At 39.5% G+C, this 26,297-nt stretch overlaps 1 protein-coding gene across 50 annotated transcripts in view; it reads left to right on the forward strand.

Annotated features, from left to right (window-relative positions):
* Window positions 1–26,297, forward strand: part of SLMAP (sarcolemma associated protein) — an 87,260-nt gene that overhangs the window by 39,403 nt on the left and 21,560 nt on the right. For 18 of the 50 annotated variants that reach the window (XM_083727115.1, XM_083727160.1, XM_083727117.1 and 15 more), the window contains exons 4-15: window positions 967–1,039; window positions 2,691–2,727; window positions 4,807–4,869; window positions 7,857–7,952; window positions 8,243–8,314; window positions 10,749–10,889; window positions 12,007–12,144; window positions 12,271–12,439; window positions 12,527–12,577; window positions 14,032–14,082; window positions 17,556–17,618; window positions 22,543–22,599. In XM_083727115.1, coding sequence (XP_083583241.1) covers window positions 967–1,039; window positions 2,691–2,727; window positions 4,807–4,869; window positions 7,857–7,952; window positions 8,243–8,314; window positions 10,749–10,889; window positions 12,007–12,144; window positions 12,271–12,439; window positions 12,527–12,577; window positions 14,032–14,082; window positions 17,556–17,618; window positions 22,543–22,599 — 1,011 coding nt within the window. The remainder of the gene's footprint in view (window positions 1–966; window positions 1,040–2,690; window positions 2,728–4,806; window positions 4,870–7,856; window positions 7,953–8,242; window positions 8,315–10,748; window positions 10,890–12,006; window positions 12,145–12,270; window positions 12,440–12,526; window positions 12,578–14,031; window positions 14,083–17,555; window positions 17,619–22,542; window positions 22,600–26,297) is intronic. The other 32 variants (XM_083727134.1, XM_083727137.1, XM_083727133.1 and 29 more) reach the window with 3 other exon arrangements.

Here is a 26,297-nt window from a genome sequence, read left to right on the forward strand (position 1 = left end):
CTGGCTAGTCTGGAACATACAGTGTATGCTTTTCTTTTAGCTGGGTTAGATGTATTTCAAAATGTATTTTCACATGAAAGTAGTGACCACCATTTGAACAAATTTGGCAGGTAATTTTCTTTTCAGCATTTAAATTCCAATCAATATATCACTTAGGATAAAAACTACCTTTTCTATTTAGCTTCCTTTTGCCATGATGCATGAAGCCAGTGTGCTTATGCAAAAACTTGTTGTGCACAATGAATTTACCTACATTTCAGTGGCATCTCCTCACATCTCATGGATTGATGCTCTAGAGAGGTTTCTATGACATTTGAGTTTGAGTCAGGAAGGCTGCTTTTGGAAGAGGAACCAAAAAACTATAAATGTGTAAAATACTGTTCCTGGTGCTTCGGATCTCTTTTACCTGAGGTGGAAATGCTCTTCTCAAGCACATATTGTCATGTATCTCTGACTGTGCTTTTTACAGACCCCTCTAATTGTTGCAAAGTATTCTTTTTGTTCCCCAAATTAATTCATCAACATGCCTGAAATAGTATAGGGTTTCTTAGTCTTACTCTTTGTGATCTAAGGTTGGTCTTGCACACTTAGGCAACTGATCTAATTTTCATGTACTTGTTTTTGCATAACTTTTGAAAACTTGTGGTTTTCAAGCTTGTGGTTTTTTGTGATCCTCAAGAGTTGTCTGAAATGTTGCCCAGTCTTAAACAGTTTTCTGGTGTCTGCTGTCTGAACAATTCAGAATTGGATTGACATCACAGAGTGGCATGGGCCTTAAGTCTGTCTGAGCTTTTTGATACCAACACCCAATCATCCTCTGTTTAACTTTGCTTGTACACTTGACTGTTTTATTCTTTGTCAGACAGAATTACTTCAGTGTTATTGAATGTTTCGTTGTTTCCACTGTTCAGTGACTAATTTTATTGAATACTTACTTAGAACTTACAATGTTAATGTTCTTTCCAGTCACCCATGGATGCATTGTCTCAACAATAAAACTATTTCTCCCAGATGGTATGGAAGCTAGGCTACGGTCAGAGTAAGTGTAACTTTGCAGTTGTTCTAATATCAAACATGTTTCAGATGGTTAAGAATTTCTGCATACCAGGACTAAAACTGCAGTCTAATACAATGACCTTAATATTGCAGAGCTAGGGACATCACCACCCGTTTTGGTATAAGACCCTAAGTGCTCATCTGTTTCGAGACATCCGATTTATTTGTTTATTTATTATTTATTTCGCAAGATTTATATACTGCTTGTTTGTAATAAAGCCTCAAAGTGGCTTACAAAAAGAAAGAACAATAAAATTACCAGTAAAAAAAAAAGTTTAAAAAATCGGGAAAATAACTATATGAATCCCCGTGGACCCATGAGTGTGGGTTAACAACAAAAGAATCGTCTGGGTGCCTATATTCAAAAAGTGGGGCTAGTATACAGAAAACCCCAGTAGCAGAGTATTAAACTCATAAAAATAAGTAGTACATTAATGTTAGGAATATAGGATGTTAGACCTTTTTAACCCATTCAGCTGCACACAGCAACTGGCCTCTTTCTACCCCCCTTGCAATGAGCAGACCACATGCCGTTAAGTTTAAAATGCTTTACTTACAGATTCAAAGTCTCAGTCATGCCTTGTTCCATGCAGCAACAAAGATAATACAGGCAAAAACACATTTGCGTAGAAAATGCAGAATATGCTGTAAGCTTGGGAGCAAGCTTACACACATCCTCCTTAGTTGGTTACACAGTGCAGCAAGAAGGGGGAAGGAGGAAAGCAGCTTCACTTCTTCTCTGGGGGCGAGGGGGCATGACCTAATTGAGTCTATTTAGCAATGCAGCTCTGGTCCTTTACTCAGTCATGCACTAACTAGCACTCATGCATAGTTATGTTTGACTGTAATCTCCCACAAAAACAACTATTTAAAACTTTCAAAAAATAATTAACACCAATGATAAGCTAAAAACCAGATTAAAACACATGTCAGCCTTCTACTTGTCCAGATAGGCTTGCCTAAACAAAATGTTTTTTAGCAGGTGCCGAAAAGAGTACCTGCCTGATGTCCATAGGCAGGGAGTTCCAAAGTGTGGGTGCTGCCACGCTAAAAGTTCATTAGCTTAAAAATGAGGGAAGTGTCTTATGTGGCACCTGTAACAATGCCACTTCTGCAGATCGAAGTGGTTGAGTTGCTGGATGTGGCGTAAGGCGATCTCTCAATTAAACTGGTCTCATGCTGTTAAGGGCCTTATATACTGGTAGTAAAGTGACACGCTGGCCTTGGCCCAGCAACAAATCAGCAGCCAGGGCAGGTCTGAGCAGAGGTGTTATATGCTGACAGGATCCGACGGCTGTCAGCAACTGTGCCTCAGCATTCTGCACTGCATTCCGTTTCCAGGCCAAGTGCAAAGGAACCCCACACAGAGTGCATTTCAATAATTCAGTCTGAAAGTAACCGATGCATGAATTACTGTGGCTGGGCTTTCCTGATCCAGGAGTGGTCCTAGCTGCCATACCAGTCTCAGTTGGCAAAAGACAATTCTAGCCACTAAGGCTACCAAAGCCTCCAGCGACAAAGCTGGACCCAGAAGCACCCACAGGTTGCAAATCTCCTCCTTCAGGGACAATGAAACCCTATTCAGGGTACAGAAGGATAATAATATTTTAAACGGTGATGTTTTTCTTCTACAGTGTCATCCATGCTCCCTTACCAAGTCCTGTTGATAAGGTAAGTCTTAGAACATTTCTTTACTTACACATAGACGTGAAAACAACACTTTTAAAAAGAGCCAAGTGCTTTGAAAGACATATGAAGTGAATATTGATTCCTGAGTACATCTCCTCACCACCACCACCCCAATAACTTCCAAACTGTTTGAAAGTGTGGGCGTCCTGCTTTGAGGATGCCAGTCAAAAAGTGGGATGCAGCAAATTGTTTTGAAGAAAGCGTTGAGACAGAAATGTGCCTGAGGGATGCACGCATTCCATTCTTTATATAAGCACAAATTTATGCCATCTCAAATTGCTTTTTAATTTTTGTTATGATAGTGAAAAATGTTACCTTTTAAGCCTTAAAAGCAATATAAGATAAATTCAACACAGCAAAACGTATGAGGGACATGTGTACAGACTTAGGAGGACACATACAGATCAGCAGTCTTAAATTGTTCTAGATAATAATAATAATAATAATAATAATAATAATAGTAATAATAATATATTTATATCCCACCCTCCCCAGCCAAAGCCGAGCTCAGAGTGGCTAACAACAGTAAAAATAGCACAGTTTACATGAAATCACAATTAATTGAAATACATTCTAAAATCATCAGTACAAATCAATACATTCTAAAACCCATCTTTCGATAATTCCCGGCCCCTTGAATTGCTTTTTGAAAAATAAATCTTGTTTGTTTGTTTGTTTGTTTGTACCCTACCCATCTGATTGGATTGCCCCAGCCACTCTGGGCATCTAAATGAGTCTTGTTATTCTTTATTAAATTTCTGTACCACCCTTCATCCAAGGATAGCATCCAAGGATTACAATATAAAAACAAAAAATACATAACATAGTAACGAACAAAACCAAGAATATATTTTTAAAAGTTAATATGTGATTGTAGGAATTTGTGTAAAAGCTACATTTACAATGTACAAGAAGCCTGCACCTGCTTTGTTTCTCCCTTCTTATGCTGAGGCAAAACAGACAATGATTGCTGACTTAGCATTGCATTCTGAACCAAAAATCATGGTTTGCTTTACTCCAAACAAACCATAGTGATTAGTGATAAGCCAAAGTTGTTTTTTGGCTATCCAGTTAGGGCTTGAAAGCTTTTTTTAAACATAAGATTTCTCAGACAACCCAAATATAAAAGTCAGAGGTAGGATGTTTAATACCATGAGTTTTTTATGTTTAGCCTCCAGTACTGTGCTACAGTTGTATACAGTCCTAAAGGGTGCAGTACCCAACAATTTAATTATAGATATCCTTAATTAACTAATCTTGTTGTAAATATAGATTAAAGACCAGTGCTGACTGAAAAGCTGGCTTGTGCTTTACAGGTACATACATGTATTCTTTTACAATTGGCTGGGTGCGTACGGTTTCTTGCACAATGGACATTCCAGTACCATGACTAATATCATATTAATATGCTCTATCAAGTTGCTAAGCAATTTACTAGCTTAATTTCTTCAACATAAGAAAGGTAACAGAAATCTAGAGAAATAAGACAAATATACATAAAACCAGCATGTCAAAAAATGAAAAGAAAGAAAATTGAATAAAACATCTTTTAAAAATGGGCAACTTAATTAGGCTTGGGCAGGCTTGCTGAAATATATATATAAAAAACCCCAGCAGATTGCTTCATACTAACTGTTCTGTATACAAAAAATGGAATTCTATTTACCTTTCAAATAGTTTATAATTTGAGAGTGGCCAGCAAACAGTGATAAAAAGAAAAAATAGGGGTAACTGTTAGCTCAAAATAAGGATGCCCTTTAAATGTATACATGTGTTCTTTTTTCTTTATTACAGTAGCTTGCATTTATGCTGATATTAAGGAAGTCCTTGCAAAAGTTTTAGAGGATAAAAGCTTTTTTTTGTTGCAGTTTTGCTATTAACTTCATAAATCAAGTGAACTACTGATGACAGGCCTTCACTTGTTTGCATAAGTGTTTGAATGGATTAAGATGAGAATTAAACAACCAAAATAAGAAAAGAAGGGAATGTGTTGATTCGTTTTATTTTATATACATTGAAAGTATTATGGGTTTCAGAGAAATATGTTCTTCAATTTTACAGGTTGCTGCTAACACTCCCAGTATGTACTCTCAGGAACTGTTTCAGCTTTCTCAGTATCTACAGGTAACTTTTCTTTTGGGCATATGTATAATTCCTGTTCCTTTATATTGTATAGGTTTGACTGAGTGTTTTTCTACATAATCAGTTAGGAGCTTCTGTGTGGCAAATATATTAGGAGTAAGGCTGAAACTGGATCAGCTAGTGACATCATGCATATAATGGACTTTCTTGTTATAATGTTTGAAATTCTAGAAAGCAGTTTCAAGTGTTTTCCCTGCCATGCATGCACTATAGTCATAATTAGTATCTGTAACATGCTAGTATTAACCTAATCTCAGCTCACTGTTATGATTAGCATTCCTAACTTCTGTCTCCCAAGTATGTATGGGGAAATGGTTTGGGGTGGGGGTTGGAGAGTAGATGGGACATGCAGCATCTTTCAGTCTTGCCCCCAAACTGCTGTAGCATCTCCCCAACCAGTCCCCCAATATCTGATACCCACTTTGGCAAGATACCCAATGAAATTTAAGGTAGATTGGAACACCAAGTTGCAGGAGTGAACATGTTTCCTGCAAGTCTCCTAAGCCCTATTCTCAGTTGGCATTTTCCCTTTGTATCCTAGTAAAATGTATCTCTGGGAAGTTCTAGTATACTTAACTGTAATGGTTCTAGGGGTTGCCCGTGCGTAAATCGGCGCCACACCTGGCTGGGTTGCCTGAGTGAACCCTTTCTGTCCGGACAGCCACTCACCCGTGGCTGTCTCAATCGCTGACAGAATCCGTCAGTGGGCGTTTCTTGAACTTCTTCCAGCAAAGAAGCTCTTTGACGCCTAGTCTCCGCCTACTCTCCCTGCGCGGAAGCCTTCTGCGCAGGAAGGGTGTGGGCAGCGGAGGACCCATGCTTTCCCCTCTGGTCTCCGGCAAGGAGTCATGGAGCCACCTCGCCGATTCCCCCACCTGCCCCCCTTCTCCACTGGTGCTACGCTAATTTCCTTCCCCAGAAGATGGGCTGCTTCTGTCCCTCCCAGGACGCTCTCCGGAATCCCTCTGGAGCCCTCTCTCTCCCTCTGGCTCCGATGGCAGTTCCCTGACATTAACCTACAAGGAATAAAATTAAATGCACTTCAGATCTCCCAGAGGGGCTATCTGGCATTACCCCTTTTGTATTCCCTTTGATCCATTTCTTCCTGGACTGTGGACAAGAGTGAGCCATATAAATCTCTCTTTTCTCTTGGCCTACGTACACATTACCAGCTTAAAACATCTAGGTTTCAATTAGGATTGAAGCTGGTTTGGGGAATAATGCATCAAAATGCAGCATTTCATAAAAACAACCGGATAGTTATAGGTGATTGTAGTAGTATTGTGTGGAAAATTATTAAGTGCAGCCATTTTTTTTGGGTAGTGGTAAAGGAGTTGTATTTTGAGCTGATTAAGGAGAAGATATACAGGCACACACCCCCTTTTACACATGTTCAGTATGCGCATTACCATGTATATGCACGTTGTGCTGAACAGAGAAGTGAATTTAAAAATTGCTAAACTTGCCTCAGAAGAGCCAAGAAAGGTCAGGAAAAGGTGCAAAAACAGCACCTAGCAATCTCACAAGCCTTTGCAATTGCAGTCATGAGAGCCCTTGCACCAACTGTTGAGGCTTGTAGCGAGTTGGAGGTTGAGGAAGGAGGTTGAGAGGGAATGATTGTGGCGGAGTTTGGCAGAGTTTGGGGCGGAGTGTTCAAGCCATTCTTTGAGGCAGCACCTAAATGCAAGGCGCCATCACCTTCCGTGGGTGACGATAAACTCAAGAAGCAGCGAGTGGTGCCCACGCTGGAGGAGAAATTGCAAGTGCTGGACTGCTTCCAGGATGGCATGAGTGTGTGTGCCGTGGCACGCAAGTTTGGCAAGAATGAGCCCAGCATATGTGCCTTTAGGATATGGGAGAAGAAAATCCAGGCAGTGGAGCAGTGAGTACCTGTACACCTACAACTGCCAAGGTCCCAGCCAGGCACGGGTGAAGGTACATGAGGCCCTGGACCTGTGGCTAGATGACGTGAACTGCAAGTGTATCCTTGTCGACAGATACACCTTGCACAAGAAGCCACTCAGGCTGTATGCGCACTCCTGTGATGGAGCTTCTAGCCAGCTCCGGTTGGCTGGCCTGCTTCAAAGTCACTTCAATTTAAAGAATGTTGGCCCCTGTGGTGAAGCTGCATCCAATGGACCAGGAGGCTGCCCAAGTGTGCCCCGAACAGCTGAAGAGACAGAAGCACCAGCTGCCCATCACCATGTTCCTCTGCAAGACACCACCAGCCCTACCCACTGAATTTGACCCACAGCCGAGCACCTTGGGGTACTGGTCTACCCCATTTGTTTTTTGAAAATCATCCTCTAGCAATGAGGAAGACTGAGTGCCACTATGGCCGCCATTTCTGCCCATCTTGTACTGGGCTGCTGGTTTTTTAAAGGATTTTTCTAGGGTTTCCAGAGTTTTAGAGGGTGTTTGCAGGCTTTTCCAATGGGTGCTCCAATTATACATGATTTCATGTATGTGCGTGGTTACTCAAAACACAACCCCTGCATAATCGGGGGTTGCCTGTATTCCTATTGACTACCAAGCCCTTTTAAAAAAGAAGGGTAAAGTATGCCACCTAGTGGTTTTCGGTAAAGATAACTTTGAACATTTTGGTGAGAAATTGGCCTTGTTCTTTCAGTTTCTTTGAACTTTGATAGCTGCTGAGCTGCTTTCTTTTCCTTGAAACAGAAGTAGTCCTTGAAGTGTTTTTGTCTTTAAAACTCATACAAAGCCTACGGTGAGATGGGCCCCAACATCTGTAAGAGGCCAGAGCACATTCTAAGCATATATGGGAACCTGAGTTCATTGATGTCTCAGCTCAGCCAAAATAATCGTGTCTAGTTATAAACACTGAGGTACAAAAGACAGTGTGTTGAACTCTCACCCTTTTAAACCATTTAACTCTACTTTGTAAGTGCTGATATCTATTGCTACTGTGTTGTACTAATAGGATTTTTTTTGGTTCTTACTCAATGCAGGAAGCCTTACATAGGGAACAAATGTTGGAACAGAAATTGGCCACCTTGCAGCGATTGCTTGCTGTCACACAAGAGGCATCAGATACTAGTTGGCAGGTATTTTGTGTGATATTGATTTTGGACCTTTTCAGATAGTGCACCTACTTATCTGTCATAACTATAGATTACTGTGAACTAATCTGAAGTGTAGTTAGCAATGCTGTAAAGCATGGCCAGTGGTTAGGGGCAATGGGAATTGGAGTCAAACAACATCTGGAGGACACCACTTGGCTTCCCCAGTAGTATAGTATTGCATAAAACCCACGTTCTTATTAAATACTCACTGTGTGTTTTTACTGTATTAGATGCTGCTAATTTACGAATGTGCTTGAATTTCTTTCTAACAGGCTTTGATAGATGAAGATAGACTACTATCAAGGTTAGAGGTTATGGGAAACCAACTACAAGCATGTTCAAAAGTAGGTAGTTTGCTTGGATTTAGAGTTTGAGAACTTGGAGTACTTGATAATATCAAAACATGTATTATTTGTTTAACAAATATAAGAGGGAGCCTTTCTGGATCAGATCAAAGGTCCACCTAGGTCAACATCCTGTTTCTCACAGTGACCATGCACATGTTAACAGGAAGCCTACAAGCAGGGCAGGGAACCATTTGCTCCACTGTTGCCACCTCCCCTCATCACCTTTAAATTTAGTGACATACTTCCTCTAGACATGGAGGTTTCATGTAGCAATGATACCTAGAAGCCAGCGATAGGGGGGAAACGAACTCTGTGTACTCAAGGAATTGTATGATTTTGGTGTTTGTTTTTATTGGGTCTATGACTGTATAATGAAATTTGTCCTGGTTGACATTTTAAAAGCATTCTAAGCCAGTGGCCATTTCCATTCAGTGTGGCAGTACCAGGATCATGTTAGTTCTGAAAAAATGTGTTTCGTCTTGCCACTCACTGTTCCTTCTGTTTTCGCGTTCAGTTTATTGTTTTCATGATGAAGCTTCATTATGAGCTTGAGGTGCTCATAAAACCAGAGTACAGTGGTACCTTGGTTCTCAAACTCAATCCATTCTAGAAGTCCGTTTGACTTCCAAAACGTTCACAAACCAAGGCACGGCTTCTGATTGGCTGATTGGCCCTGGAAACAATGCCAACAGCCGAAACAGATGTTCGGCTTCCAAAAATGTTCACAAACCGGAACACTTACTTCTGGGTTTGGGAGCCGATTTGTTTGTCAACTAAGCCATTTGGGAACCAGGGTACCACTGTATCCATTATTTGGATAAATATTTAAATTATCCATCATTTAAAGTATTTAAATATTTAAATTTAGTGTGCATTTTACTCTGATTAGATAAGTTATTTTAATCTTTGTTCCTCAAAAGCAGTGTTGACTGATTCACATTAAAACAATTCTAAATCATCATATAAATTATCAAGTCAAATGACGGCTTTATATGCAGACTTTATACTCTGCAATCTGTGCATGAAGTGTTATTTTCACTGCAACCATGAGAGCGGGGGGAGCTTATCTGGGATAGTCATTCAGTGCTTTCTTAAAATAGCCAGAGCAGAGCAGTTTTTTATAATCAACGTGAGATAGCCAAAGATCTTGGGTGTCAACTAGTGGCTTAGCTGCGTGAGGCAGGATTTTATGAGCAGGCCTATCCAGAGACTCTGTACACCTTTCTGGTCCTCATTTGTATCCAAGAATTACCACAGATGAATGGGGAAAGAAAGAAAAAATGCAAAGGTATTAAGAGAGATGTAACCATCTCACAGAATCCTGTAACTCCATTGTTGCTTTCTGTGATTTCACTGCATGTTTTCTCAAATTCTGCTTCACAGATCTGGGCTGCTGCAAATGTAGCATTGTCATCATCTTAACATTGGTTAAGAGATTGGGCACCTGCTATGATAGCATCTTCTCTTCCCCCTTCCTTCCTCGGGAGTGAATTACCTGCTTAATTTTACCTTAAGAACTAAGTGAAACATAAGCATAGAGCTTTAGTATGGTTAATGTTAATACGATTCTTGTTTAATCAAGGTGTAAAATTACATTTTAATGCTTGATTTAAATCCTGATTAAGCTGGAGCCTTGGTTAGTGTTATCTGCAGTTGAGCAAACATCAGCAGACACCTTGCAGTTAAGGTCTCTGCTGATGTTTCCTTAACCATAGTTTACATATATTGTGTGTCTTTAATATAGTCAAACCTCGGTTGTCGAACATAATCCATTCCAGAAGCCTGTTCAGCTTCCGAAACATTCGAATCATGGCTTCCGATTGGTTGCAAGAGCTTCCTGCACTCAGCGGAAACTATGTTGGGCGTTCAGCTTCCAAAAAACGTTCGAAAACCAGAGCATTTACTTCTTGGGTTTTTGCATTCGGGAGCTGAATCGTTTGAAAATGGAGCTGTTTGGGAGCCGAGGTTTGACTGTATTTCCTGAAAAGGAAGGGAGTATGCATTTCCAAAGTTAGCTCCTGGCTGTTAACTATGGTTAAGGAGTCAGTGTTATGCCTGCACCTCTCTCTTACATCCCTGAAACATTCCCCCTTTTCTTTTCTCTTTTTAATGAGGGAAAAAACCTTAGAATTTTGCATAGCACAAGCATAGTAGCTTCAGTTTGAAATGGTATATTGACATGACTTATTAGAAGTAAATCTGCCTTCAAGAATGGTAGACAATGTAGCATTTGAAAAAGGGTAAGAATGTTTCAGACATCATGAGGGACAAGGTGGGGAACTTTTAATGGAATACCAAATTTCCTAGGATAAAACCCTAGTGAAGTCCTAAAATGGATGAAATATTTTCATAACTTAAAGTAATACTGTTGTAAATGGTAATATGAGCATGTGGCTTTAAGATTTCCACCATGTTGCATTTCTGCTTACAGAATCAAACAGAAGATAGTTTGCGAAAGGAGCTTATAGCATTACAGGAAGACAAGCATAACTATGAGACAACTGCCAAAGAGTCCTTGAGGCGGGTCCTTCAGGAAAAAATTGAAGTGGTCAGAAAACTCTCTGAAGTGGAGGTATTTATCATTTGCATTTTAGCCATGTTCCTGAAACTGGGTTTTGCCACCATACCATGAAAATAAAACATCAATATGTCAACATTTTTATTATTATTTGCTGTTTTTTGCTTGTCTTGAGATTTATTTCCTGACTCTGAGATTTAACCCTTTTTAAAATAGGGTTTTATCTTGCAAAGTTAGGGAGGTATTTTCTCCCTGCTCAAACAACTCTTCTTTGGAATGTATGTATCTGACTTGTGCATTTTTCTCAGGTATGTGTTCAGGTTTTTGTTTTGTATGCTCGTACTAATGACTTGAACTGTCACTTTATTTTTTAAAAAAATAAATAACACCATAAAATTGCATATGCATAAAGATCATAAAATGGCGGGGCTATTTTGATTAAAGTTGAATTCACACTATGCACACCTCTGTTCAAAATTAAACTGTACTCAAACTGATTGCCCCTTGTATTTAGGATTAGAAGAGTAGGATTGAATCCAATGGAGACCCTGAGCTTGCACAATGTCTTCTGCTTGTGCAACAGATATTCCCCGTGCATCACCCCTAGAACAGATTGGAGGGAATGCCGCAGGGATTGGGGAGTGGGCAAGGGCAGCATGCTTAGCAAGATAATGTTTTGAGTAATTTTGTTTATTTATTTAGAGTACTTGTACTCCACTCTTCAGCCAAAAAGACTCCCAGAGCAGCTTACATACAATCAAAGCAAATTCTAAAAAAGCACGACACCTAAGGGGAAAGGGATAGGGAGGGAAGAAGGAAATGAAAATGAAAATGCAGGCACCAGTTTCTAAACAGTTGTTCCTATAATGACCAGCTGTGGAAGGAGGTTCCTGATGGAGCTGGCTTGCCATAGCAGAGCTGATGTAGTGAGCTCTGCTTCCCAGCTCCCCCACTTCTGGAATGGCTGTCCCCAGTTGAAGGAGAGGAGGCCTGATGGGGCTGGCCTGTCTCAGCAGAGCCGTTGGAGTGATGTCTGGCACATTTCTCTGGGAAATGGTTGCTATAATTCTCATACATTGCGCAGTTATAATAAATCTTAAAAACAGAGTAACAGAAAAGTTTCTGGTTTCAATAGATTTTTGGCTTCAATGTGCAATTTTTCTTCTCACAGCGAAGCTTAAGCAACACCGAAGATGAATGTACTCACTTGAAAGAAATGAACGAACGGACTCAGGAAGAATTGCGGGAATTGGCCAACAAATACAATGGAGCTGTAAATGAAATTAAAGATCTCACTGACAAACTAAAGGTACATTTGGTCTTTCTAACCGCACGTTTTGGTTCCAGAACTAACATGACTTTTGCATTCATTCTTTTTCTGGAATCGCCATCCATAGGTACTGATCTGTGGGTTGTTTTTCATGGTGTTGAACAGGCAGCTGAAGGGAGACAAGAAGAAATCCAGCAAAAGGGACAGGCTGAGAAAAAGGAATTGCAGCACAAAATAGAAGAGATGGAAGAGAGAGAGCAAGAGCTTCAAGCAAAAATAGAGGCTTTGCAAGCAGATAATGACTTCACCAATGAACGGCTAACTGCTTTACAAGGTCAGTCCAGTAGTTCAAACATGTTTTATCATAATTTTTTTTCTTTAAAACTGTGAAATATATGTTTTTTTGGAATTCTGTTTGCAGTCCGGTTAGAACATCTTCAGGAGAAAGCTCTTAAAGAACACAACAGCTTAGGTAGGTCTGATGTTAAAGTATTTTGGTTAATGTTGAAATTTGATTATTAAATTGTACCTCTTTTGTGCAAAGCAGTTAAATGAGGTATAGATCACAGACTGTAAGAACGTTTGAAAACGATGCGTTTAGTTTTATTATAGTTTATTTTCTAGATTATTGATAAATCATGATTTCAAGAAAATACCAGTAGAGGGCACTGTTTTTTAAAAGTCCCAACACAAAAGGTGAACTTGACTATTGCAACTTTTCAATTCTAGTGATGCAGTTAAGGAAGAATTATGACATCATTAACTCCCCCCCCCCCTGATGGTATATTGATTTTGGCACTTGTGATATGTGACAAACTCTGCTGCTCAAAGGAGGGAAATTGAGATTATTTCTTATTTTTCCAGTAGCTTGAAGGATAAAGTATTAATAGAGGTTTCAGAAGTTTGGCCCATGTTTAGTGGAAGGTTCATGACTGAACTGGGTAGCAAAACTGAACTGCATTTTGTGAGAGGTGGGGCAAATAGCTCAGGGGGTGACCATAGCATATGCTTTGCAAAAGGTCCTTAGAGAGTGACTGACAATCTGTGAAACTGACTGGCACTGGGCTGGATGGACAACTGGTTTTCTTTTGCAAAAGGCAGCTTCCTTTGTTCCTGAATATCAAGGGCAGGGGGCCTGAAACTCGCCAGTGCTGCTCCCATGTTCTTGTAGCTACAGTCATGAACTGAAACATCCTAGAATACCCTCAGAATGAGTGTTATCCGGAGGAGCATTCAGGGGGCATGATGAGTGGTGGCTGCCAGTGAGGAGGGCAAGGTTCTTTCATCAGATGCCCCTCACAATGGCACTCATTCTGAGGACATTCTGAGCAACTGAAAATGTTGGTCCATAAGGAGCTAGGGAAGGGACGCGGGTGGCGCTGTGGGTAAAAGCCTCAGCGCCTAGGGCTTGCCGATCGAAAGGTCGGCGGTTCGAATCCCCACGGCGGGGTGCGCTCCCATCGCTCGGTCCCAGCGCCTGCCAACCTAGCAGTTCGAAAGCACCCTCGGGTGCAAGTAGATAAATAGGGACCGCTTACCAGCGGGAAGGTAAATGGCGTTTCCGTGTGCAGCTCTGGCGCGCCAGAGCAGCGATGTCACGCTGGCCACGTGACCCGGAAGTGTCTTCGGACAGCGCTGGCCCCTGGCCTCTTGAGTGAGATGGGCGCACAACCCCAGAGTCTGGCAAGACTGGCCCGTACGGGCAGGGGTACCTTTACCTTTTAAGGAGCTAGGGAAGACCTGGTGAGATTTGCAACCCTGCCCTTGAAATTTAACCCCCATAATAGCCCAAATGCCTAGCTCACTTTTGCCACCTGAAAATGGAGTGTCTCTGCTTTTAATCAGTCCTAATCAATATAGAAAGTCGTCACCCATATTTACAGAATACTTTGCTTATTCAGATTTAATACCATTTGTTAATTCTAGGCATACAAGTTGATGACTTCATTCCTAAAATTAATGGGAGCGCTGAAAAAGGTAGAGTATCTTTAATGACTGCCTTTTTTGTGGTGGTGGTTTTAATTTTGAGCTTATTTTTGGTTATTTGCTTGTTTTGTGTTAATATTTTTTCTAATTTTTACAACAAAAAGTAAGTTAAAATATTACTGAAGAAACACTTGGTGTTAGCTTCTAAATTTTGTGTTTTTAGACATGCCTTTGCATGGATACGCTACTTTCAGCTGGAGCATGAAGTTTTCAATACTAGTGAGACTTTAGTAACAGAGTACATCAGTATAATATATCTATCCATTGCAGGAAAATAATTACAGTAATAAAAGCAGATACATCAACATGGCCATTCAGGACAATAATGCCAATGGCTCTTCAAGTTTAACTCTGATGATGGTTGGAGACTTAAAAAAAAAAAAGTCAAATTTCTGCCTCAAAATAAATCAAAATGATGAAAACTTCAGTCGTCCTTTGCAGGGTACTATTAATGTAGCATGTTCCAAAATGGATAAGGGTACCCAAGTTAATTTGCAGGGCAATCTTATACCTGCCTGTTCAAAAGGAATCCCACTGAGTTTAATCTGACTTACTCCCAGGTAAGCATGTATAGGATCGCAGCCCTAGAAATCGTTTGCTTTGCTTGCCAATTAACTCTAAAATGTTCCTGCTTTTCACATCTTAAGATGCTAAATTTGCAAGCACGATCACTTCCTAGCTTATCCTTCAACATTAGTACACACAATGTTCTCATTTCTTTTGAAATGCTAAACTTCCCTCTTAGGATCTGAGGAATGCAGAGGACCCTTTTGGACACCTGTAGCTTTCTATGTAATTTACTCTGTTGCACTGCCACATCTAAAGAAGCAAGACATGTTTAAAACAGACTAGAGGCTTGCCTCATCAGCCGTAGTGATCAGAACAAAACCCAGTTAGAACCTAACACTGGAATCAAGATCAGGATTGGACTGCAGGATTCCATTCCTCCTCTCTTCTTGCATGCAAATTCCCACTGCCTCCTTTTATCTAGTTTGGTCTTCTGTGACCAGTGTTAACTCTAGTTACAATTAATCCTGGTGTTTAACTCTACCCATTTTGAGAACCTGATTGAAAACAGGGTCTCAAAATGAGTTTTGGAGCATGCCTTGGTTTCATTGTAATCACAGTTGTCAAAAAGATAATATTAAATGTGGAAGCCAGTTTGAAGAGGGTGGCTGGAATTTGCATTCAAAAGTGGGAGGGTGGTATTTTATGGCAATTCCCCAAACTCTGGTTCCTTTTACATTCAAACCAGGCACAAGTCATTGCTGTCACACATCACATTTATCATCTTGTATGATCTCTGTGGAGATATGTTTTACTTGGAATTGACAAGCAGTAGCTCTTATTAACTATTCCTTTTGTGGAGCTTTCTTCCACAGCTTTGTTGACCAAAAATCCACAGTCTCAGAAGGCAGGATGTTTAGTGAGTTACCAAGTGATAAAGATCTGGTGATGTTTCTACTCACAAGGGCTCATTGCTTACAGTTTGCTCTTTAGGCCTTTGTCAGGCAGATCCACTTATTCTTTTACTTTCGTACTGCCAGCATTCCCTTCCCCAACTTTCCTCTCTTGTAGTTCCTAACTTTACTTGTCCCTTGATATTCACATTTTTCTTCAGTTTGCTCAACAGAATCTCCTTCTGCTATACTGTTTCCTTGCTTCCTACAACAGGCTCAGTTTCCCCAACAAATTCTTTTGCACTATATCATATTTTCTTTATCTTTAGTAGCCTGAGTTTCAGAGCTTTTACGAGAAAACAGATGAGACTACCATTCATCCATGAACACAGACCTGGGCTTGCCCAATCCAATCTTCTCGTAGACCTGTAATAGTGCAAGGTCTTGTACCGTTACTCTTTTTCTGTGAATGGAGTAGGGCTTATTGCTTCTCAAAACTTCTCCCACTCTTCAGGTTCCACTTTTTGTAATCTGGCATTTCCCTTGCGATTCTGCCCTAGGTAGCATGGATGTTGCCATTCTCTTCTCAGTCATTTACACAACTTCTGCTCCCCGCACTCTGCATATCGTCTTACATGGGAGCTTTGCCCCACTGTCAGGACAGATTCTTTTGAGGGCTGTTGCTTTCCTGTCACAGGGAAAGAGGGCCGCCCCCATCACCAGAGTAAAAGAGTGATTATGGGGCCTCTTTGTGGGACACTGAGAGACCTGTTGTCCAATCCTAGATAATGCAGTTGATAATGCTGTTCAAATGGACTCAGTTTTGTTTCAAAGCTTAAATGTGCAGAAGCAACATTTGTTTTGAGGTTTGCAAAAGCCTTTGACAATATACAGTATGCATATACATTGAGGTCTGGATGGTGAAATGGCAACTGTTTGATTTGGGCATGGAAAACCAGGTTAGAATCCTCACTCACTAATGAAATTTTATGGTGGCGGGGGGGGGGATTAGATAAATAATTATTTCTGAACCTTGATGGTCTTATTTTTTCCTTTCTGACTAAAATGGCACTTTAACAGCTTCTTTGGAAAATGTATATAATACAGATTAAACTGATTAGAAATTTTAACCTGTTAGACTAGGGTGGCTAACATTTTTTGGCTCAAGGGACACATTCACCCATGGCCAATCCTCCATGGGGCATACCACACTCTTGCATACAGATACTCATATGCGTGTGTGCACACATGCAGGCAGATATACACACAGGCACACAACCCCACTTCTCATTAAATGATTGATCTGATTACTAGAGATGATCAATTCCCATCCCCATCAGGACACTGGGCACCACCCACCCTAATGCACTACTTTATTTAATTATTTGTCCCTGATGTCATAGTCAGTAGGGTCAGGAAATTTTGCTTTGGGGACCATGTCAAGCCCCCAGAATGAGGGTTTGTCATACCTGTGTTAGACATTAGTGAGATGAAAGCTATTTCGAGGAACTGTCTTGAAGCCTGAAAATATCCTTTTAACTACAACTCTTAAAAAACAGGTATAATCCTTTCCAGCTATTTACTTTAGCCATACCCAACTTCACAAATTAATATATGTTATGAATCAAGTCCAGCTGTTGAGACCTAGTAATCTGAAGGTAGTTTAAAATTGTGTCCAACTTCTGAGCTGGGTAACAATTTTAAAATGTTTAAATCTAAAGGTATTTGTATTACAACAGAAAGTGCCTTGTTGATACAATCTGGATTTGGTATAGGTTAACTTTCACTAGTAGTAACGTACATTAATATAAATTGTGAGGCTTGTAAATTTTGAAGATGTAAACATGCAGATTACAAATTTGTATATTTACACCTTCAATATATTCTATATTACGCTGGTGCTTTTCCTTTGGATATGAGGGTGTGTGTCTCCCCTTTTCTTTCTTGTGCCTTTTGGTGAAAAATTCTCCTCCCTCCCCTGATGTCTGTGAGGCTTATACATTTTGTCACGAGGCCTCAAAAAGATGGAGATATGAACTTAAAAGGTGTTTCTTTCTTTACTAGAGCACTTTCTTTCAAAGAGTGGAGGGGACTGCACTTTTATTCATCAGTTCATAGAGTGCCAGAGTGAGTACAGAGCATTCATCACATTCACTAAAAAGTCTATAAAAACAGTATCATATATTCAGTACTAGGGTTGGGACAGTTATATTCTTGAAGTGCTCTGAAAAACAGAACTATAGTTGTTGCTATAGTATTATGGAAAGGTAGCCTGCAATCATGAGTAGAATGGGGAAATCCAGATGGGGATTTAACCTGAGCATAGTGAATCTAGTTGAAACAGCTGACTGCAAGCCTCAAGTGAATTTTCTCACTCAACTTATCAAGGACAGACCAACTTCTACAATTCCAGTGTTACAGCTGGAGGAGATTTCATGCATCCCTCCATAGTGAGCTGGGCAAATAGAAGAGGGAGATCTCACATATGATCATAGGGAAGATTTGCAGGTTTCCCCTTTCAGTGTTTCACTAGAATAGTTCAAAGTAAATCAGCAAGTCTCCGGTGCCCAAATACCACAATGATTGGAGTGTATTAAAAGGATCCAAATTCTTCCTGTCACTGAATTTCTAGGATAGGTTACAGGCAGCTTGGGGAAAGTGAAAAGCATATATTCCCCTCGACGTCTTTAGGAGAGTGTTGTGGAAAAAGCAATATTTTAGGCGTAATAATAATAATAATAATAATAATAAAATGCTCAGCATGCTCCAGAAAGGCAGTAGTTCAGTACAGTTTGTTGTGTACCTCATCCTTGTCTTCCTCAGTTTTCCAACTTTTTGCAATCATTCCAAGACTATTATCACGTTATTATGTAGTCCATGAAGGCTTTTAAAAATTAAATATAGCATATTTGCTGGTAACAAAAATGCACTGGATTGGCATTAAAGGTGGGGTAGAGTGGGGCAGGGGTGGAAGTAGCTTCCCCAATGTACTTACATCCTCAATTTCTTCACAGATTTCAGTGCTTATTGTTCTGCTTTCTTCATTTTTGCATTTTTCTCTTTGGGTTTGTGTTATGTAATCTTTCCCATATTGCATATGGGCAAAATGTTATTTAAATACAGTTTTTATCATTTGTAATCTTAATTTTAAAAATCTATATTTATATAGTTCCTATAACCAAGACCATCGGTTTTAAAATTGGTTTTGTTGAATTCACATCTTGTTTATTTTGCAAGATTGCTAAAGAGGGGTGGGGCACCTGTGGCCCTTAGCCTAATTTTATGTGGTTGGGGGAAGCCCAGAAGGAGAGGAGGAGGATAGGAAGGGAAAAAAGAAGAGGGAGACTCAAAGAGATGGAAGGAGGAAGGAACAAAGCTCTCTGCAAGGTATTGGTTTACCTCTGGCAAAAGCCACCTGCCCCTTCTCCAGCAGCTATTGAGAGGGGGAGAGGGGGGGGGAGAAAGAAAAGCAGGAGGCTTTGAGTATTGCTTTTATTTATTTTTATTTATTTTATTTTGCTTGATAGTTTAGCTTTGCTGTAAGTCTGCTTGAGGCCATTTGTTTATTACAAGAGGATATATGTTAGAGGTGTGCATTGGATTTGGACAAACTCTGAGTCCCCAGAGCAGTGGGCTACCTCAAGTTTGGACCTGTCAGAGGCAAGGAGGGATCGGTTTTAAGGTGGCACAAGTTGAATCAGGAAGCTCTTGGTGATTCAGATGCCAAAAAAGGTCCTGAATACAAGTGTCTCCTTAAAACACAAGCAATGTCTCTAGGTTAGAAATAACAGCAGTGTAGGGTGATGGGGAAAGGAGGAGAAGACAGAGAAAGACTACCATTGTGACTGACAGGTCAGCCATGTAACCAGAGGGAATTGTTTTACTTGGAAAGTGAATCCTTTTTTAGTTCTCCCCTCCCCATCCAGTGGGTTTCTTACCCAAGGGGACCTTTGTCATAGCTTCAGTTATTTGATAAATTGCCCGCCAAACTCCAGGGACAATAAATTTCTTTTTTAACCCACCTTGGAACTGTGGAAGCTTTCGGTTTCTTCCTCGTGGCTTCACTGAAGGAAAAGAAGAGTATAAGAATCCAAGGCCTGTTTACGTCATGCTAAGCCATAGTTTAGGGTTTATGTGCAATGCCTTTGTGAGAAAGCCACTTCAACTATTCAAATTCTGGCAGGCTCTGAGGTTTCAGAAATGGTGACACTGCTTACAATTTTCATCTAATTATGCCCCCAATAAAATAGGTGTTACACGTTTCCTTAAAAAAAAAAAAAATCACATTTGGCCTATTTGCCTGTAACTTGGCAGGGCTCATCCACATCTGCCAAAAAAGGGGAGGGGGGTTATAACTGGCTTTTCGTTTTCCAGTAGAGATGGTATGTGTATGAACAAAGTGGGTTCAGAAGGATGCCCAAGCCAAACTTGGCAGCTCATGAAGCATCTGAGACTTAGGCAGACTGTTTTCCATAGTGTTGAATTGGGGTCTCAACTAACCCTTGTGGTTGGTGCACGCCATATGAATACTACGAGGCCTATCTAGTCCAGCATCCTGTTTCCCACAGTGGCCAGGCAGATACCTGTGGGATGCCCAGAAGCAGGATATGAGGGCAGAAGCACTCCTTCTGCTGTTCACCAGTATCTGTCAGAGCCCTGCTATCCTGAATCTCCCACCATTTACTTTCATTGGATAGCTGTATGTTCTAATATTATGAGAAAGAAAAGTTTTAATATTATAAGGGGGGTTTCACTCTTTAAGAACACTTCTAACTAAACATACTATGTCAGGAAAATAATATTTTGCTGAGTTATTTCAAGAAACTGCAGTCAGTAAGGCAGTAGATCTACCGTCAATATTTTTTAAAAAAATGTGTGGTCACGTTTTCAGCCCCTGGGGATCAGCCATCACTCAGATTAGACCAGAGAAAATGGACTTTATCTGGAAGGTTGATCTGGTAATCTGAGATGGCTGACGTCATGGCTAAGGAACTGATTAATATGAATAATCTATATTAGGTTACAGCCAAACTGAAAAACAATGTATTGATCACAAGTTTACCAACTGGTCTTTCGGGAAAGAAGCACTACACAGTTAATGCTCACTATCTTGTTATGGTACGATAGGTTGAAATATGTATATATTAGAGGAAGAAGGTCCCTGAAATTCTTTACCTGAAGTATTAAATGGTTACGCCCTGTCAGGTACATGTAAGAAAAGATAAGAGAGCTTTTGTTTTTTCAGTGGGAAGATGGTTACCTCTAAGTAGCATAGCATTTTTATATGCAAGTTTAGATAAAGTATAGGCCTCACAATTAGTGACCAATTTGTTCTGTAATCACGGAAGTCCTATATATGGTATTTATTAGCTGACCTATTTTGAGCAGATTTTATTTTCATAGAAAAGGCTTGTCAGTGATCCATGACATAAATCTCGAACATTAGTTTCTGTTTCCACAGTATGAAATGCAGTCTAGTTCTCATCAGTCTGTCTGCTTGTCTTAAAAGCCCTGAAACAGTCACCACTTAAGTACATTCTGCTCTGGCATTACTCTCTCATCCATGAAAAAAGGCATTTACTTTTATCTTGCTTAGTAGCACCTGAGCAGGCTTCCTTTTATTAGTTTATCAAGTAAAAATGCAGGTGGAGCTGCTTAGTGCCTGATAAAATAATTGAGATTCATACAGGCATTTATAGCACTCAGATGTGTCCTACAGCTTGATTACGTGGTAATAAAGCTTCATCTAACAAACATGAACTATCTGAATTGAAAAAGTGTTTAAGGCTGAGTTGGTAGATGACATGAAAACCCTGAAATTTGATTGCTAAAAATGGTTTATACATCATGTAATACTGCAGTCATGAAGTGATGAAAATGAATAACATTTACTTAACCATAAAACAATCATTTGAAATCATTATTTCCTCAGCTCTCCAATGCCATTTTATTTTCCTACTTTTGTCCATTCAGAATAGTACAGAATGTGTGATCTCATTTTCTGCCACATCTGTCTTGTTCTACCTCTTCTTCTTTGACCCCTTAATTTGCCACTCTTCTTCCTATCTTTGTTCTCTCCACTGATATTTTCTTTTGGCCTCTTAGTCTGATTTTTCCACCTTGTCATGTTAACTTAATTTTATTTTCTTGCCTAGTCTGTGTTTGTGGTTCTCCCCCCCACTTGCCTCATTATTTTGCTAACAAAGCACAAGGCCACCATGCTTGTGTGCCCTCATCCAATCTTCTTGTAGTTCCCACTTACAAGTCTTATTGGGGATTGTTACTGGAAAAACACCACCAGTCTAAATACTGGTGTGCTGTCAACCAATTGCCAACTAATAAGAAGGACGCCTGATATATTCAATCCCTGCGCCTTCCCCAAAGTTCAGCAATGTAAAGCAATAGCTGGGTTGCAGGAAATGTGCACTAGAAGTATAAAACATTTCCAGAATTTCTCGTCTTTTCCCTCACTTCTGGACACTGTTATAGCAAGAGTTGAGCACCAGCTTTCAAAACTATTATTCCTGTTAAAGGAATGTGACCACTATATAGTGCTAATAATGCATATCTATGTTAGGCACAAAGAAAAAAGACCTCTGTACCAGAGGAGTATATTCCTGTAGGTGAATTCAGACATAGTGTTAACTTGTGTGGGTATAAGGTCACTCTCAGGCTCCATAGGAGAACCGCCCCCGGCAATATCAACTTAATTTTATATACTTTTCACTGCTTGCAAATTATATTTAATACCAGGTTTTAAAACACTTCTGTTGTAGAATTTATAAATGTCTTTATTAATTTCAAAATCAACTTTCAGTTCAGTAGATTGGGCTTGCTCAAATCTTTGGCAACGTTTTCTTATTAATTTATCATCTTGTTTGTGCATAGATAATTAAGATTAAAATGAAAAAGTTCCATTGATTCCAGCACAGAGAAGTGTGAGGTAATGTTGCCATGTTTAAATTTGGTCATGGAATGTGTATTAGAGACGTGTACAAAGAAATGCTTGCATAGTTTGAGCTGGGATAGTAACCCTTATTTTGTTCACCAGACAAGCTCATAGACGAAGGACATCTTTCCCGAGTGGATGAAACAAAGATCCTGAAAGGTTAGACTTATTAATTTGCTTTTGAGGCATGTAGCAAATGTTTGAATCTGTGTTTAGGAATTTGTTTTGCAAGTGTGAGGAGTGTTTGAGGGATTATAATACACCAAGCCTTACTGCTTGGTGTATTATAAAAACTACTTCCAAGTAAATGAATATAACAATACCAGTTTTTGTATTAGAAAACAATATGAATAGAAAGAGTTTTGAAACATGCGCATTTGAGACTTAACTTGCATCTTATTACTTTTAACCTGGGAATTGTATTCAGTCCAGTTCAGAAAAAAAGGAAATTTAGTTACTTCAAAAGCATGTCTGTTACAAATTGTAATTAGTTGTGAAGTCATGGCATTTCTAAGATTTCCTGTGCAGTAAATTATTGATAAAATTTTCTGCACAACATGAACTATATTCAAGGTTTTAAAATTTTGCTGTTGTGGATTTCCTCAAACTGTATATATCACTTTTCAATAATCAAAATTTACGTAATTCAAAGTGTGTATCCTTTGATTTTTAAACTGCCGTCTTTGAAAAATCACTGTTTTCAAATCCTGTATGCAATCACCCTCCAGTGTGTTCTTGTTTGTGCAAAGTGTAGGTAGCATGCCATATTTGGAAAAGAATGCAGACAATAAACACAAGTGTAACTTAATGCTTGCATGCCAGCATTATCTTGCTTAATGGCGAGTTATTTTTTCATTGATGTGTAATGCATTCTATCTATTTTTAAAAAAAGATTCTGTCATGAAGTTTTAAATAACTTCATATAGTTTTAAAACGAGACGAAAACTATGCAAAGAAGAAAACTAGGTAAAGAAAAGCCATTCTGGTAAAACAAAGTGAGTGTGTCACTTAGAATCAATTTCATTTAAACTGAACTGATATAATAGTATAATGCTATAAAAGGGAAGAGACTAATGCCTTTCCTATAGAGCAGGCATGTCCAACTCCCAAGAGACCGCAATCTACTCCCACTATTAAAAAAACTGGCATGAATCCTCTCATTGGATTGACCAAAGTTGTTTAGCTTTTTGGGGGGAAGCCAAAGTTGTTGATCAGTTTTGGGGGAGGAAGACCCGATCTACTGGTTGGACATGCCTGCTCTAGAGAACTAATGATTTGTGTATAGAAGAGCCCAGGTTAAATCTCCTCTAGTGTAAAACAAAAGAAGTAGCAGATAAAGATGACTATCTCTGACTGGAACCCTGCAGAGCTATCACCAATCTAAGCAGATAGTGCTAGGCTACATAGATAAATAGCCAAGCCTAATATAAGCAGCTTCCTTTGATACTAAACTTAATATTGGACAATTGGTTATCCGTTCATACTGAAGCAGCAGGTAATAACTTTGAGAGAATTCTATGACAGTATCCTATAACAAAATCTATAACCTAGGTTTTTTTAAAATATTCCATTACTTGGGAATGTGAAATATTTTGTGGAATGACTTTGAAAACTTAGAATAATCTAGAAAAATATTGCAAGGTAATCATAGGGTCTGAGGTCTTGTCGCCATGGGTTTACACCCAGGAGAGTGGCCTTGTTGAATTACTCCATGTCATACAACAAGCTGCTTTGCAGCTCCCATCGATTTCAGAATCCTTTGCTCTGCATCTTAAGGAGATGATGTTCAAGAAACATAAATACAGTTCTCCTTGAGCATGTAGAGCCAGTTAAGTGGATCTTTGCATCCTTGTGCATATTGTCGGGCCCTTTGTTTTCAGCCTTTCCTGATATTTCGTATTGTTTATTTTATACTGACCCTTATAAAGTATATATTAAAAATAGTCTAAAATCAAGAATGAAACCCAGTGGTGGTAAACTGCTTTTTTAAATGCCTGTGCCTCAGATGACTCATCAAGATTTTGCACAGAGGATCCAGCTGTTTCTTCTATAACCATATAGGGAAATAATGAGTTACATTCCTGCTGCTGCTGCAGAAAAAAAAATCACAATAGTGGGCTAGCAAGAAATTTATTAGGATTTCAACATACTATGTTGTAAAATAAGATTGACAGGTCTCTTTAGTACCTTTATAGTAAAGTATTTTCATTAGCACACCTGTATTAAGGCTGATGGTTGCTATATTTGTTTATAATTCCACCTTCTCATCTCTCAAGGTGACTTGGAATACCAAAACGAACATTAAAAAATAAAAACAAATTTTAAATCAGAAAAATTGCACCAAACCAGTAAAGGAAACCACCAATACAATTTAAAATGGTGCAAGCCAGTAAAGAGCCCCTTTTTTACTCTTAGAAGCATTAAAGATAGGAGAGAGCAGGACAGACATTGTCTGGTGCTAGAAGATAGTAAAGACTCTGTACCAAATGCACTGGCATAGTTCATTATCTGGGATTAACCTAATTTAATAATCTAGCTGTTACATTCTAACACCAGTTGTAGTATTTAAATGTTCTGCAAAGGGGATCCCATGCATAACATTAATTATCTAGACTGGATGTTACTAGATATATTAGATATATAATTGTGGTCAGGCCATCTGCACCAAGAAAGGAGATATAGCTGATGCCTCATCTGAAACTAGTGAAAGATGTTGCATGGTATGACACCTGGCATCCAGCAACAAGGCTGGAGATCAAAAGTGTACAAGGTTATAGATAGGATTGTATGTAGGAGAATACCCCTTTCTAAACCAGTTTGATATCTCTTCCCTGATAGGCCAGTACCAACTGCACCACAGTGTTGTTTGGATTGTGTTTCAGTTTGTTAGCTTTCATCCAGCCCGTTACTTGGCTCCAGGCATCTGTTGTCCACAGCTGCACCTGGATCTGATAAAAAAGACGAGATAGCTGTGTGCCATGCCTAAATTGATTGCAGAACTTTGCACAACCTCTCCCAGCAACTTAATGTAGCTCTTGAACAACATGGGAACAAAATAGAGCCTTGTGGAACACCAGAGCACAAGTACCATGGCACCAAATTGCAGCACTTCCAAGTCAGATGGGTGCTGAGCACAATGTCCCCATCATGGCAAGTAGATCTAGAAGGATACTGTGATCAGTTATATCCAAAGCAGCTGAAATATCCAGAAGAATCAATAAGCAATCCAATGGCAGTATAGAAAATGGACATTTTTCACAACTGAGCCCCCCAGTTTTTTCGTACTGGCCCCAGCTTTTGGTCAGTCCTAGGGGCTTCAGACAACTTTTGAAGCTTCACTAGGTATATAAATGTGTGAAAAGGACAGAAATTTCAAGGTTCACCAAGACTTCTTGGATGTGAAAACATAATGTTGTTTTTAAATTGTTACATAGTGGAGCTTTTTAAAAAGTCATACTACTGCTCTTTATGAAGCATCTTATTGTGCAAATGTTTTTCCTTACCCAGTGTAACTTGCTACAAAGCAGTGTTCATTCCTAATAGCTCTTTTCTTTCTACCATGTCACAATATCTGTATTGTTCTGGAAATGGTTTTCTGAGTCTCTCTCTCCTGATTTGATCCCAGAATTAGTGAACAAAGCAACTAACTTTACACTGGGCTCCAGCTGGCCAGAGAACAACTTTCAAACAAAAGGCTGAACTACGCATGAGGCAACTGCATCCTGTGTTGGATTGTTTAGTATTAAATATGTGACACGGGGATATTTAATCCAGTTGGGAACAGGAGTGCAAAGGCATAAGAAAACATTGGTTTTCAACGACTGTGATTTTTGTTTGTCTTCACCTCTGGGCTTTTA

This window comes from Podarcis gaigeae (genome assembly GCF_964106915.1).
Source record: "Podarcis gaigeae genome assembly, chromosome: 2".
Classification (NCBI taxonomy): Eukaryota; Metazoa; Chordata; class Lepidosauria; order Squamata; family Lacertidae; genus Podarcis; species Podarcis gaigeae.